Source organism: Halichondria panicea, chromosome 6 (assembly GCF_963675165.1).
Source record: "Halichondria panicea chromosome 6, odHalPani1.1, whole genome shotgun sequence".
Taxonomy (NCBI): domain Eukaryota; kingdom Metazoa; phylum Porifera; class Demospongiae; order Suberitida; family Halichondriidae; genus Halichondria; species Halichondria panicea.
The window spans coordinates 3,042,614-3,059,016 of NC_087382.1; the positions used below are offsets into that span (position 1 = coordinate 3,042,614).

Consider the following 16,403-nt stretch of genomic DNA (forward strand, 5'->3'; position numbering starts at 1 on the left):
CATCAAATTTAATATAGGCATTTGGTGTGGTATAATGTTCCAACGTTTTTAGGGCAGCTCATTTTCCATTCATTTCTTGGCAGGGTCTTCCTGTATGGTTGGTTTTGTGTGCAAACAAGGCCTTTGAAGCTAATTGCCATCAATTATGGAATCAGCCCTCAACTTGGCTGCTTATAAGTTCCTTAATGTAGTTACTGCATTTAATTGAGCAGCTGTGAGACAGTCTTATAAGCTAGCAGTCTCAATAAATGCGTTCTAAGCATCACCTTTAATCTATTGAAGTAATAGTGTACCTCTCTATAACTATAATAGTAGTGTATATACAGTCTACTTACTAAATTAATATTTTACAGTTATAAGCGTAAAAGTAGCATAGAAATCATAAAGATGTCTTTACGTGTGTGGATACTAACAACCCTTCTCTGCACACTACCCACTGTGCTCTCTCAAGGAGGTATGTTGTTCATCTACATGGTATGCATGCATGTGTGTACAATCACCTGAAATGTGTAACTTCATTCTTGCAAAGGTACATTCCTATTCCTTCCTCATGCATATAATTATACAGATATCAACACCTGTGACAGTGGTTACTCCTTCATTACCCAACCGCCTGAGGCCTTCCCCTGTAACCCCTACCCCTCCAGTAACCAGGAGACAACCTCGTTACTGTTAGAATGCTCAGTGACTGTCCCCCAGAATCTCATCACTGCCTCTACACTGATGTGGAATAAAGCGGTCGGTGTCGATAACTTTGAGGAGGGAAGAGTGACTACCACTGCTAACTTGATCTACAAAGTTTCCGAGGAAACGGAAAGCGTTGTACTAATAAGGTGATACGATTGGCTAGAATGGACTGTATCAAATTTTGCTATGCTGTTGTACGAAAATCCTCGAAGAACTTGTTTCCCTATATTATAGTGTGTGTAGCTGTAGTGTTGTGTGTAGACTTGCACTTGTAGTTACATAATTATAATTATATAGGTAATAGATTGTATACATTTTCTCTGCAACAGGTCTATTCTAGAAGTCCGTGGTCTTAGTTTAAACAACTCTGACTGTGTGGGACGTTACTTCTGTCAGGTCCATGTTTTGATTGGAGGAGAAACTGTGTTCTCTAACGCCAGCACTGTGATCCAACTGCTCAACTCGAGTGCCTACACAGACCTGGATAGGTGTTCAAATATTGGGGGTGTGTTTCTGAGTGAGGCTTCGCAATGCTTGTCTCTTGACAGTACGATCTCACTACCTCCACCACCACCACCGAGTGAAGAGGAACCTCCTACCAGCGTGAGTTATTGTTTAATTATTAAGGACATTTTAAGATCATGCTGTTTTTAATAATTATATACACTTGCTAATGCAGTACAGAGGATGGTTAATATATACTGCATGCTTATGTGTGTAATATAGGAACCTCCTACCAGCACGAGTGTGGTATAATGGCGGTATTGAGGTACGTACGGGTACCAGGGCGAGGTGGTATGTAGCACTGTGTACCTAGGGCTGCATTACTATAGGTTGCTATGGGTGATGCCAGGAACACACTCTTGCTAACGTAATGTGCAATGGAAACTTATATTCCTTTCTTGTGCAGAATGTGCATGAGCGTTTATTTATATGAGCTCTCCAATTTCAACGATTAATTATTTTAATAGTATTCTGGGAATGAGATTGATCTGTCTCCTATAGTGTACCTGCATGCATGCATGGCTATGTATAGTGTAGCTATAATTATATACAATAGTTGAGCTCCATGACATGTACTGTGCTGGTTAAAAGCTGTGCAAGGAGGGAGTTGATTTTGTCACAGTGTGCTTACACGATAATATATCCAATTTCTAGCATGTTTGGTCTGTTATCTGTGTTTACCCCTAACAAGGACAGTGATGAGCTTGTACCAAGTCCATTACTGGCTATGTCCATTACTGGCTGTGTCTGCCCTATAGGGACCCCTACACACCATTCCCTACTATAGGCCTATTGTTGGGCAACATTTCCAAATGAACAATAGCAGTTTGTGTTCTGTTACCTCTCCCCCTCCTCCCGCCCTAGAAATAATCATGTTATTGCAAGAAAAAAATGTCATGTATATACGACTGCACATGCATGGATTGCTTATACTAATACCAAAAGTACATAATAAAATTGTATGTACCCTCGCTAATAATTATATAATGTGTTCAAAAAATAATGTTTTTTCCCCTCTTATATATACAGTGCCATGACACTCCAACCTCCAGTTGCAGTACAACCACCGGCACCACGCCCCCTCCCTTCACCATGGAAACTATCATCGTCATCGCCTCTGTGGGGGGTGGTCTAGCCCTCCTGGTCTGCTTCCTGCTCTTTGTTCTACTGATCACATGTTGTTGTCTGAGGAAGCCTGACCGTTCCAAAGCTTCACTGAGAACTTTCAAAGGTGTGTGTTTTTGGCAGAGTCTCAATTTTTATCATGCATACAACCATACTTCCTTAACAAGCTAGTGTGAAAAGACCTTTTAGGATGTGTTTCCCAGACTAATATACTCGGGTGATCATAGTATTATACAATAATTATAATGATCCAAAAATGGTTCAATGCATGATTTTCTGAAAGCTCTTTACAATAATTATTGTGGGATGCTCAACTCTCAAATTTGCAACACAAAATTTACGGCAAATTACCTACCCTGTGGTATTTTGTCGAAAATGAGTTTTTGTTCAACTGAAATCTAAAGTTATGGTCGTTAGAATATTATTTAACTACATGGATTGGGATTATACCACACGCCTACACACACACAAACACACACACATACACACACCCACACACGCCCACACACAGATCGTTCCATACCTCTCTCTGCTTCTTCTATGAGCAACATCAACATGATCAAAAGTGGCACTTCTCAATCTAACCTCGTGACCACACCAATTCAAATCCCCTTATCTACACAGTCCGCCCCCTTATCTTCACAATCCGCCCCCTCACATCCTCCCCCTGTGCGGACCACCCTCCCCACGCGTAGCAAACAGACCGTGACTCAAAAAGACAGTAGTTGTTCCGTATCATCCACCGCTGCGCTGATCAGAAAAGGCCGAGCTGCAACTGTTGTCGGAAAACTAAAAACCGCTTGCACACCTACTGACGAAAATTCTGTGCCCACAACAATAGGAGGAGGCAAAAGTAAATTCGAAACGGGGCCTGTTTATAAGAGCTTGATTGTTAGAAATATGGACGATGCTCCAATCTACTCAACTGCTTCTCTAAACGGCAGTATGGAACATTTGGATAAAATCGATCATCAGCCAGTTTACAGCGAACCTAATATTCCGCTCTCAGTTAGCATGCTTTCACTTATCAGTGAACAGGATAACGAACAGCCACAGTATACTGAACCGTACATCCTTCCTCACGCTGTCAGTAGCTTGTCATTACACAGTCCTACAGAGCATGAGATTCATAATGGCAGCGCACTGACTGCTCGTTCAAGACTAAGTCTACCGCTAAACAAGAAGCTGTCTGTGTCACCCTTCATGACAGAGGAGCAACCGATATACAGCGAAGTGGACGATTGGAGGAATGCTCCACATAGACAGGTATAGCTATAGCCGGTATACCCATATTACTTGTCTGATTTACATAGAGATTATATATGTACATACGTATAGTTTTAAATTGGATCACCAAAATTCTACCAGCTTAGTAACGTACGTGTACATTGCATTAGAGCCTGATTTTTAATAAGTACAACATGTTGCTCCCCTGATTTCATTAACACTGCATTTTTTTAATTATGCATATTTTGTACTCCTGCAGTACACGAGTAGTTCCAATGAGTCCTCCCCAGTGAAGAGGAAGCCCATGGTCCCACCCCGCCCACACACACGACAGACTAACAAGCTGTACATCCCTCCCGAAACCGTCAACCAATCAGAATGCTCGATTCAACGAGAGAGTATCGACGGAGAGTACGTTTGTCCGAATGAAATGCTTGATGTCGAAGCCGTTAGAGGTCGAAGTTCAAGTGAGCAGCCGCGGGGGGAGGTTTTCCAGTTACGTAATCGCGATATTGCCCCACCCCCTCACATGATACAAGGAGACAGAAACAGCTACCTAACCTTATACAATTAAATGTAACAATTATTTAGTAGCAAAACGTATCACTAATTTCTGTACACCGCAGTATAATATATTTTATGTATATTTTATATTATTTATACCTACATGTATATATAATAGGTTATACTTTTTTGTGGTCATTAATAATTATTATTATAAATTCTACTTACACTTACATCCCTAGGCAATAAAGATTGTTCAATAAAAATTATTCATGCTAAAAACACAGGCAGTAAAGATCGTTAATATTAATAAGTATCAATAACAATAAGTGTGCATCAAACATGAACAAATCAAAATAAGTACTGCACAAATTGACACATTAACAACAATAAACTTGGATACCGTATAGCGGGTAATTTTCGTGGGGTAAAATATTCGTGGTTTTCGTGGTTGGAGGTCTGACCACGAATATTTTATTCACAAATGAAGCGACCTTGCTTACCTTTACCTGCAGTGCAAGCAGCTACCACGAAAATATTACCCACGAAATCTCTCAATAATTTATTGCTGAACCACAAATATTTTGTCTCCCGAAAATTACCTGCTATACGGTATATAAATTTTTTTATACTAATACTTTTTGAGCGAAAGCATAACATGGCGAGAGGCATTAGCACAGCGCAGCTTGTGACACTCGTAATAAAAGCAAATGTCACAAAATAGAGAATTGCAGAATTGTTTAAAAAATAAACCGTTTGCTACTACTACCTAATGAAAGACAGTAGGGCTGCTACCTAGTACCTAATGAGAGGTAGTCAGGTGCTACTAACCACAGTGTAGTAGGGCTGCTACGTAATGAAAGGTAGACCTGAAAGACAGACAGGAAGTGGATGACCAGTTTCCCGGCCACCCACTACAGCACCGGTCAAATCAATAACGTAGGAGGAAGGATCTTTTAGCTTCGATCCAAGGCCGCACTAACAATTACAATGCATGTAAAATACATGTAAGTCAGTGAAGGTAACTTTAATTAAACGGAGGGGGGTATCTTTCAACAGCCATAACTTTTATACAGTTAATCCGATGTCAAAATTTTAATGATTTTCTGGAAGCTTAGAAAATTACCTTTCAAACGATGTGATTCAATCCATAATTTCATGAGGGCCCTAATTTGTCATTTTTCGGCCTCGGACCATGGGCTATAATCCATGGTATCGCCAAATTGGCAAATACTTTTAACTCTCGAATATCAACTTTGATGGTACCATTTGAAAGGTCTCTTTCTAAGCTTTCAGAAAACCATAAAATTTTTGATTTTCGATCCACAGAATTCAAGTTATGGCAGCTGAAAGATTCCCAAAATCATTAATTAAACGGAGGGGGGGGGGGGTGTCTTTCAACAGCCATAACTTTTGTACAGTTGATCCGATGTCAAAATTTTAATGATTTTCTGAAAGCTTAGAAAATTACCTTTCAAACAATGTGATTCATTTCATGGGGGCTCTAATTTGTCATTTTTCGGCCTCGGACCATGGGCTATATATAATCCATGGTATCGCCAAATTGGCAAATACTTTTAACTCTCGAATATGAGCTTTGATGGTACCATTTGAAAAGTCTCTTTCTAAGCTTTCAGAAAAACATAAAATTTTTGATTTTCGATCCACAGAATTCAAGTTATGGCAGCTGAATGATTCCCAAAATCATTAATTAAACGGAGGGGGGGGTGTCTTTCAACAGCCATAACTTCGAAATAGTTTTGCGATCCCGTGAGTAGGTTCAATTCCAAATTGTTAAATACTTTTATCTCTCGAATATCAACTTTGATGGTACCATTTGAAAGTCTCTTTCTTAGTTTTCATAGAAAAACATAATAATTTTCATTTTAGATCCACAGAATGCAGCTGAAAGATTCCCAAAATCATTAATTAAACGGAGGGGGGGGGGGGTGTCTTTCAACAGCCATAACTTTTGTACAGTTGATCCGATGTCAAAATTTTAATGATTTTCTGAAATCTTAGAAAATTACCTTTCAAACCATGTGATTCAATCCATAATTTCATGAGGGCCCTAATTTGTCATTTTTCGGCCTCGGACCATGGGCTATAATCCATGGTATCGCCAAATTGGCAAATACTTTTAACTCTCGAATATCAACTTTGATGGTACCATTTGAAAAGTCTCTTTCTAAGCTTTCAGAAAAACATAAAATTTTTGATTTTCGATCCACAGAATTCAAGTTATGGCAGCTGAATGATTCCCAAAATCATTAATGTAAACTTCATTATAGCAGCTTACTATTAACACTCTTGAGCGACAGCATAACATGGCGAGAGGCATTAGTACAGCGCAGCTTGTGACACTCTGTTATAATAGTGTGCATGCAAAACAGAACGATGAAAGATGAACAAATCAAAATAAGTACTGCACAAAATTAACACGTACATCAATTAACAACAGTAACGGCTAAATAAAATAAAATAAATGTAACGGTCAATTTATTATTACTGCACCAAAGTCTTTGACCCGAGATGTGGGGGATACCGGGAAGCTTGAGGGGGCAATGTTAGCTGACTGTACGACCCCTGCTGGGGGTAGGGGGGCGGGGAGAGGGGAACTGAACATCCTCTCCTATGAGGAGGTGTGGTCTCACGACTACCGTGGTCAGAATCATACGAAACAGAGCCATCATTTGCCGAGTTCCGTGGATTTGTGCTAGAGAGGCAAATCTCACTTGCACCTTTGAAAAAATCAGAGTCCAATTTATTATCAGTTCCATTGGATTGCAGACGACTGTAGTTGCTTTCAGTTTCAGTGAGATTGAGTTTACTGTAGTTGGAATTGTTTGTGCGTGTGGGGGGCATTGTGTTGCTGGCCACTGTGGGGGGGCGGAGATCGCTGTAGTCCGAATTATTCTTGAGAGGGGGTGTGGTTCGGATGTGCGTCGTGGAGTCGTATGGGTTAATACGAGAGGCAGAATCGTAAGGGTTAACAACATTCGTTCCAGTAGTATCGGATTCTGAAACAAGATCCATTTTCGGGTCTGTTTCGTAATTGCACGATTTCACACTAACTCTCGTCTGCGGCTTTCCACCGATCACATGACCTCCGTCCGGTATCATGTGACGTTCGTCAGGGACGGGAGATTCGTATTTCTTGGTTTTACGCGAGGGAGGGATGACCTCGTACTCGTGAACGGGAAATGCTGAGGGATCATTCGGTTCCATAAAACTCATTCCTGTTTCCGGAATATCCGTTAGTCCGCTCAAAGTGGGTGTGGTCGGACTGTACAGCGATTCGTTCATACTTGCAGTTGCACTTTCTAGCGAGAATTTTCTATACGGGCCGCCATTAGCTTGTGAGAATGGTCCATTACCGTTAGCTTGTGAGAACAAACCATTACCGTTGCTAGGCAACAGCTGATCGGTACTTCGTTCGAATACATTAGCACTGTGTGGTGGAGTATAAGACAGAGGGTCCTCCAGTTCCCCGTAGACGTGGGTACTCGGTATGTTCCCCTTAGGGGGGAGGGAAGGGGGGGAGCTTATGAAGGTGTTCGGAGTGGGCGGAGTCCCGTTGATGGTTGCCAAGCGACCGTTGGGGAGAGTGGACGGTAGCGGAGGTGGTGGTGATGGCGGCGATGGACGGTGTAAATGAGCATAGTCTGTTTGAGCTATTCCAAATATCCCGATGGTTTCGTACTCGCGGTCACCGATGGTACTGTACGGTTGGTAGTTGGGTGGTGGTGGTTGGGACGGGGCTGCAAAGTTATCAGAGCTGTGGTACAAATCATTGGAGACCATGGACTGCGTTCTGTGTGTGCAGGGGAAAGGGGGCGGGGTTAATTAGGGGGCGGGGTTAATTATATAATTATATGAATTAGAGAATTAAAGCATTATTGGTTTGCTGATAGCTGGTATATTATTATAGCCCAGAGGAGGTCCGATATGCGTGCACAAATCACTATAAGATCTTTGGCCTGGACGTTATCAAGTGACCGCAATGACATCAATGCTAGTGTAGTAATTTGTGCATGCATGTCAGACCTCCTCTGATTATAACCCATAGCATGCAATGTGTGTGAAGTTTGCCAGTGCTAAATATTGGCTTGTTCAAAGCCACACAGTAGAGTAAGATCAAGACCATCAACAACATAATTATTATAAGCAGCCATAAGCATAGTAATATAGCAAACATCCCATTATTGTAACAAGGCTGCATCAACACGTTAGAGGCATGACCAGCCACTACAAAGCTTGGATCAAATAAGGCCAAAAGAAGCACTTCAAACAGATTCCTATGTATGCAAACTAAGCTAACTGGCTCCTAAAACATCACATGAGAGGCTTCTGTGGGGAAAGCTTTTCTTTCAGGAAACTATAGTTTTCTCATGCACAAGCAATATTAGTAGCAGCCTTCTTCGCAGGCCTTCCTTTTCTGTTCTTAGTCACAAGGTAAACATAAGCTTATTGATTATAAACTGTGACAAAGAACAAGAAAAGGACGAGTCTGCAAAGGAGGCTAATAGTAGATAGTAGCTATATATATATTACTCACCCTATAGTTCCTCCAGCAGTATCTGTAGGGGGAGGAAGAGCACACGGTTAGTATCTATACAAATTATGGCACAATTTTAGAATAAAAAAATGTAGCTTGATACTCAGTCCCAATACATCGCACGAGATTAGCAAATAAGGTTATAATTACTAGGTAGTAAACACAAGTCCCTGGACCATAACTAGAGTGTGTACCAGACAAGCAGAGAAGCTGACAATGAGAGTCATGACCATCATTCATCCCTAGGGACGCAAGTACCACATATTCACAACATAATGGTCAACCACAGTATGGCTAAGTTCAAATTGGCCAGTGCCTTATCTGTTCATCAGCCACAAGCAGCAAACAGTGCACCCTCCACAACAAGCACACCCCCACACACCTCAGGCACACCCCTCACTTTCACCCACCCCCTCTAAGTTCAGCAATAACATCCCATCACCTGCTATACTAACTATAGTAGGTCAAACACATTCCACTCTACAAACCAGCCACTTGTCCATGCACTAATCGCTATGACTACTAACACATTTTCTGGGCATTTTAAGAATGCATCAAGTAAACTAAAGAAGATCATTAGAAGATCATCAACAGCTCTTGTGGTTGGCACAATTGGATGGACCTGGACACTTTAGACAGGTCAGTGCCAAATTATCTTACAAGTTAGTAACTCTATCCCTTTACATGTACTACTGTCAAGGATGAGCATGACTCCAGTAGGTCATCTGTCTGCTTGTTCTAGAAGAAGTCATTAACACTAGTGAGCTGGTAACATGAGCTAGCTGCTCAGCTAAAGCACGGTAATTGCTTGTCTGGCAGGAATTGGCTTCATTTGTTTGGACAAAATCCAAAAATGGAGCGCCCGACAACATGACAGCTGGCAATTAACTAAACGTATAATTTTATGACTTCAGTATAATTATAGAAATCGATAACAGGACATTTTTCCCATGATCAGAGCCTAAAATGATCGTATTTCCTTCTTAAATTTCACTCCAATTATAAATTTAATTAGTGAAGGAGCCCTACAAACTAAAGGTAATGGCGTTCTTTATGCGATTGCATTTCCAAACAAGCGATGATAATTTGGCAGGATTGTGACCAGCACAGCTATAGTGGAGATTCTGTACACACGCACACACGCACGTAAACACTATTGTACTTGATGGACTAACATGTGGTATATGGCTGTGGTGTGTGTGAGTGCCTTTATATAGAAGTGTTCATTGTACTATTATAGGTTATACCCAGGGAAAGTTATACACATTATGACATGGCTATAGCTCAACACATTAAGTTCTGGCAGCTGTTAGTATAGGGAACTGTAACTACACCACCAGATACTTGAAAGGAAATGTAGAGGGTTTGTTGTACATCCGAGGTGAGTCGTCATGCACTGGCTATATAGAATGGAGGCAGCTGTACAGGATGGCTATTCAAGAGAGCTACAGCTGCTTGGGGTTGTAACGACCACAACACACAACGTAACAACAACGGCATTTCATTACTTCACCTGTTAACGAGAGCAATCGTACTCTGAACTCTCAACTATAGACAATAGACGATGGAAATGCAATCAACATATCGTATATACTGGGTTTCAAATGTGATAATCTTTTGATTGCAAAGTGCGAGTTTTCGTGGATAAATCGCGATCGAAAGGAACGCAAAACAGTATGCAATTCACGACAGTTAGAAACGCAATCAATGTTTGTACAGTGTCATTCACATTCCATTAACCTCGCATTAGAAACTCGATTTACGTTATATATACAATAACTGCAAAAAGCCTAAAGTGGGTCATGCTTCGTTACGTGTATATATGATAGCACGGACGGTGTGAATCTCCTTATAAGGACAACACAACACAGACACACACGTTGTTATTGTTAGCGTGAAAACGCCCTCAGGCAAAAACAGTTTTATAGCAGTTGAGTAGGGACCATATTCGATCTCATATATATAATCATGTCACTGTCTGACCACTCTCCCGTGTAGAAGTATTTATATCGACAACACAGTGTAACCTACCACACACAACCAGGTTCATATTAGAATACATGGCGTGGGCAGTATCAGACCTAATCATTCAGTTTCCTAAGTACCAGCATCTGCTCCGGGTTTACACTGCCAGTTGGTGGGACTTTAAATTAATGTCCTTGACAGAAATTACACGCACACTTAACCACACCGCCCACACATCACCCACACTAGAGCCATTAGTTGCTATAGTGCTCCAAGCCCACCCCCCCCACCCCCACCCACACACATACACAAGAACCTTTCGTTTCTATAAATCCCCCACGCCTAACACCCCCCCACACACCCACACACAATGACTAGACAAGCTAGCAACAAACGGGAAGGCCTTGATCTGTGGTTAGCAAGGCGGCTGTTGAACATCCATAGTCAATTAGCACCAACCAGGAATACTTGACAGCTATTCTTACACTGTTAACAGTTCATTTAAATACTGTTCATATTGACCCCATTTCAAAGGCTATGTGTTAACAGTGAAACCACAAGACCACCTCAAGTTGAAGGTCCTCAAATAAACAATGCACTCTGCCTACTGTATAGCGGGTATATTTCGTATTGCAGAGAGGCTGCTATTCAGTCAAATTATCCTAGCGGTCTTTCCGCGAGAGTTTATACCCTCAAAATATGCCCACTACACGGTGGTATGTTATTGTGGCTGACTCTAGTGATATCAGTAACTATCATTTCCTTATTTGTCCCTGGAAAGCCACTAAGAGACGAGCTCTTACAAGTGTTTCCACTGAGTGTCCCCTCACACCACCAACAAGAGTAGGTAGCCAGCTACCACCACCTTATAGTGAGGTAGGCAAGTCCCTGCTACTACCCCAATAGTGCCATAACCTAGCTATAACCTAAGTCCCTAAGTTCCTACCAACTACCCCAATAGTGCTGTCATGACTTGTAAATCCCTAACTTGTATGGTCCTTGAAAATAACATGTTATGCATGTTGTTAGCGGGGCAGACCCCAGCTCTAGCACACACACACACACACACAAATATTTAATTGCTAAAAATTTTGAAAATGAAATATAACACTCCATAGCTAAACAGAAGGTTGATTGGGAAATACCGCGACATTAATGCTTAGCTAGCATATGGTAAGTAAGTAGGCACCTCTCTTTGATCTGTTGACCACAGTGTAACTTAATAACTTGTGAATGTCAGCCCAGGTTAGAGTGTATTCATGGCGGGTAGGAGGAGGCCTTCAAAGGAACAATAAACATATTTATAGAATCAACTGGCGGGTATGTAAATGAGTAGCCATTGATAAATGGAGCATAACTTAATGATCTAGACAGCACACAAAGTCATATGATAATATAATACAGGTATACACTTACATATACCATATATGGAGGATTTCAGGTAGGTTGGCAGAAGTTAAAAGTTTTGAAGTGCAGACAATCATGACCACTATATAGTTGAAGGTAAACACATACGCAGTGTGTGTACGGATGGATGGCTGCCCTTTAACTTGTAACTGCTGTCAACCAACCTAAAACCCTCCGCATCTAGACGCTACAAGTAGACTACAACAACTTGAACATGAAACCATCAGCGAGGAATGCCACGCCACATTAACATACAGTCAAAACAAATCTGATCTGATACTCAAAAAAATGATCAAAATATTTTCGCAGCATTCTGTAAATACTACAATTCCCTGAGGAAATATTGTACATAGCTAGGGATGATTGAAATGTGTGTACAATGCATCACACCTCCCCCACCCCCTAATACTATACAGCCTATACAGTGGGATAACATTACAATACCCTTACCACACACAACACACACACACACACACCAATACAGAGGTCAACCCACTACCCACACACACACCCACACACACCTACCCACCGTAGCGTACTAACTAACTACCCGGAGACAAAGTTCAAATTTTCGAGACATTACAAAACCTTCCGATAGTGGGAGTGGAGGAAGGTAAGAAGGAAATGATACATGATACATACTAAACACAGGCCTAGCTGTTTTCAGAGCTAACTTTGAGAGGCCATAACTTGTGTTGGGAACGTCTGATTTCAAAGCTAAAAGATGTATTTAGTAGCTGTTTGATAGTGCTACAATATGGTGTGCTCAAAATTAAGATTAAGTGGAAATGGAGGCTGGAAAAAATGAAATAATGCATGATGGATATAGCTTTAAAGAAATCAACTGTAAGAACAGTAAAGCTGGTGGTAGCTAGTCACAAGTCTATCTCTCTAATCAAATTACAAACGTGGCTACTCCAATACAGACAATGGAGGGACAAGTTGGCACCTGGGACAAGCCTGTGCTTCAAAGGGATAGGTAATAGGACTCAGAGTGTAACCTTGGCACCACACAGTATGTGGTTTACTAACGAGGATGTTTGTAGGACACTGCTAGCGTAAAGAGACTTGGGCGATATAAAGCAATTACACTATTCACAGCTCTGTATAATCTACCAAAAGAGACGTGGGACACTGCCAAAAACTTAATTTACACACCATATGTTGACAGATTAGAGAGACACTCAGGTATACAAGTTTGCATAAACTGTAACAGACAGTGAAATTGCTTATAATAGTCAATGGAGAGACCACTGCAAATGGGCAAGTAGGACAATCCATCTATTAAGCTCTGCATTCCATAAACTGTCTTTTAGACAATACCCAATGCTATCCCTGTCGGGGAAAAACAGGTGCCCTAATTACCGTCACACAATACACCCTCCTGTTACACTGATCACGCCCTAGAGCAGTAGCCAAGTGCTTGGACATTGCTAGGACAACACACAATATATCTATACACCGGCACTTAGGGGACATTGTCTATAGGCATTAGCCTGACATCTACCGTATAGCGGGTATATTTCAATGGTAAGCTTTTACAGAAAAGATCGTTAGAAAGGTTTCTGTAGATTTAATTCGCGGAATAGCAGCCTTCTTACAGCGTGCATCCGTGGGTATAAATGTTCGCGGTACATGCTTAATCAGCGAAAACCACGAGCATTCATACGTACCCTAGAAATATAATATGCCCTCTATATGGTACATGTGGAGGTGGTCGCTTCCTAATGAGCATGTAAGTGTACAAATTAAAGACAGTTTAAGGAATAGTTTTTGGTTCTAAGTGATCAAAATTCAGCCTGGGAGGGTAAACACAGACAGACGTGATTAATGTAGCATTACACGTTAAGAAATTAGCGAGAAAATCCCTCAAATCATTCTCACAAAATAAGGACAGCAGTACTTAGAGCCAAGTTACTAGACCGATATAAAAGCTATTGCTACTTTTAAACTGGTATATTATATTATATACGGCTTAGAATTTTTGAAGGGTGGCTCTTTCAATCTCTTTAATCTCACAAATTTGCTTCTTTTCGTATAGTAAACTAGGCCTAAGAGGTGGTTGTTTTTGTCTAGAGATGGTCAGTACCAACCACCACCACCACCACCACCACCACCACCAGGCACATCCCTGTGTACCATGAGCCTAAGAGATGGTCAGTACCAACCACCACCACCACCACCACCAGGCACATCCCTGTGTACCATGAGCCTAAGAGATGGTCAGTACCAACCACCACCACCACCATCGACCAGTGTGGGCACATCCCTGTGTACTACTATTCTACTGTCAGTGTGGGATTTATTGGAAAGGAAACATGGTCTTTCAAATTAAAGGGGATATTATTATAAGTGGCTTCAAACCCTCCAAAACAGGACAATATTTGTACTATATCCACCACTACATTGCATGCTCTTCCTAATACACTGAGCAGGTCCTGCCAGATCAAGCCATATAGCTGGGCAGCAGCCATTAGATGGGCAGGCACGACTTAGCCAACCACACACTAACACTACTAGGAGTGCTAAGTTAACCCACCACTGGGGTCTATAATAAAGGAGGGGGGTGGGTTGTGGGGAGAGAGTGGGGAAAATTAGACACAAAAGTTATAAGCTGTATATAGAAACTAAAGCTCTACACATACTGGCCATAAGTGCACACACACTCCAACTCAGAGAGGGGGAAAATAATACAAAAACTATAGCTAGTAATAGAAAGGAAGTAGCCAGCTACTAGCTACCTCTAAGTAGAACCAAGGCTACGTGTACACACATATACTGACTATAAGTACTCAGTATTAACAAAGAAAAGGAGAAAGAATGGGAGAATTATACACAAAAGCTAGTAGAACTTCTAAGTACACACACACACACACACACACCCTCCACACACACACACACACGCACATGTACACACACACACACACACACTCTAACTCACGCTTGAGAGAGAGGGAGGAGTCTTGTGTTTTACTGCGTCGTACGCACAGTCCGACACACATAATGGCGAGGATCACGATGATGATACCGAACACAGCGGCCACGCCCACTAGTACGTAGATCCACACTTGTAGGGTTTGAGGGACAGGAGTTGAGATATTATTTTGCGTGGTGGAGATAGTGCCTTCTTCGGTGCTACCCGGGGAGTTTGTGGTAGCAATTCCGGGGGCGTGTGAGGTTGTGGAGAGTGAGGGGGCGGTGGTGGTAGGGAGTGTGGTTTGTGAGGGTTGTGGAGGGGGTGTAGTGGGTGTAGTAACAGATTCCGTGGGGGAAATATCAGCACATTTAGTAGAAGATACAAAGAATATATCCGTATTAGGATCACTTTCACAATCTCTTAAAATCATGAGATTAACGTCATCCCTCAGCGTAAAAGTATCGCTTGGTTGCAATTCGTTTCCATTAACTTCAGCTTGACAGTGATAATCATCAGAGCCAGTAGCTGGTGGATTAGTCACAGTGAGAACAGATCGGAAAGTTTCCATCGCAGGATTAATATTAACATTTTCTTCAGAAGACTCTATTACATTTGTTAGTTGAGTAGTCCCGTTGTGGTACCAGTTGATGGATACATCTGAATCCAATGCAGCAGTTAGTGCACATCGCAGCCTCAGAATCGATTCAAATGGATTGCAGTCGATAGCACCAGGTGGTTGTTCAATGTACTGGTACATACACTCTGAGAGGAATGAAGCATGTCAATAATACAAGTAGTGCCAACGAGTGTTTACACAACTGTTACACCAGTGTATGCACTGTGAATACCATCATAGTCTAGTCTATACCACCAAGAGCTGACAAAACAAATCATACATGTATATGAGCTAGCGGCAAACCATAAATTCATTGGAGTATCTTCCCCATTATGTGCATGCGTTGGTTAGGGTATTTTGCTTCCTACAATGCAGTTGTTGAGAATTATTATAATGATGTTGCTACAGTAACTATCAGGTAACTATAGACATTCCCTTCACCAACCACATGCTTACACAGCCAGCTTGTTGGGGAACAAAACTAGCTCAGATTACTGCACAAAATGAATACAATATCTCCTCTCATGCATGCACTGGTACAGACAGTGTTGTTTGCAAAGCGTTTGAGTTTGCACTGCACTGGGTCTTCCTATCTACTCACCTTGTGAAATAACGAGCACTGTTTGCACTGAGAAGCATATGAGTAGAGTAGCCATGAGAGAGCAACCTCGGTAGCTGCTCCTGTTGTCCATGGCCATGGCTATCATGCAGTTGTTGATACAATCTTCTTGAAAACAATTAATTTCACCAGACAGCTGCGCGATAGACAAGCTTCTATATAGCTACACAGACTGTGTCACAGTATATAAATCAATGCTCCAGACTATATGCCAGATGATAGCTAGCTAGCTCTAGACAGTGCACTATTAAAACTCTGAAACGCCTCTAGTTTT

At 41.6% G+C, this 16,403-nt stretch overlaps 2 protein-coding genes across 2 annotated transcripts; one reads left to right on the plus strand and one right to left on the minus strand.

Annotated features, from left to right (window-relative positions):
• Window positions 1-179: 179 nt before the first annotated feature.
• LOC135336884 (uncharacterized) lies at window positions 180-4,313 on the plus strand. The gene is made up of 6 exons (XM_064532751.1): window positions 180-454; window positions 569-833; window positions 1,017-1,290; window positions 2,221-2,422; window positions 2,828-3,582; window positions 3,803-4,313. Exons 1-6 carry the CDS (start codon window positions 388-390, stop codon window positions 4,115-4,117), a joined length of 1,878 nt encoding a protein of 625 aa, XP_064388821.1. The 5' UTR covers window positions 180-387; the 3' UTR covers window positions 4,118-4,313.
• A 2,132-nt stretch (window positions 4,314-6,445) lies between these two features.
• On the minus strand, window positions 6,446-16,375 carry LOC135337104 (mucin-2-like). The gene is made up of 4 exons (XM_064533005.1): window positions 16,112-16,375; window positions 14,919-15,656; window positions 8,606-8,627; window positions 6,446-7,861 (listed from the first exon to the last, which is right to left on the minus strand). Exons 1-4 carry the CDS (start codon window positions 16,215-16,217, stop codon window positions 6,553-6,555), a joined length of 2,175 nt encoding a protein of 724 aa, XP_064389075.1. The 5' UTR covers window positions 16,218-16,375; the 3' UTR covers window positions 6,446-6,552.
• Window positions 16,376-16,403: the final 28 nt, after the last annotated feature.

Coding starts and splice junctions, on each gene's coding strand:
- LOC135336884 (XM_064532751.1), top strand. CDS start 388: ATGTCTTTACGTGTGTGGATACTAACAACCCTTCTCTGCACACTACCC. Junction 834..1,016: donor GAAAGCGTTGTACTAATAAG/GTGATACGATTG, acceptor TCTCTGCAACAG/GTCTATTCTAGAAGTCCGTG. Junction 3,583..3,802: donor GGAATGCTCCACATAGACAG/GTATAGCTATAG, acceptor GTACTCCTGCAG/TACACGAGTAGTTCCAATGA.
- LOC135337104 (XM_064533005.1), bottom strand. CDS start 16,217: ATGATAGCCATGGCCATGGACAACAGGAGCAGCTACCGAGGTTGCTCT. Junction 8,628..14,918: donor CTCCTCCCTCTCTCTCAAGC/GTGAGTTAGAGT, acceptor CTCCCCCTACAG/ATACTGCTGGAGGAACTATA. Junction 7,862..8,605: donor ACTGCTGGAGGAACTATAGG/GTGAGTAATATA, acceptor CTGCACACACAG/AACGCAGTCCATGGTCTCCA.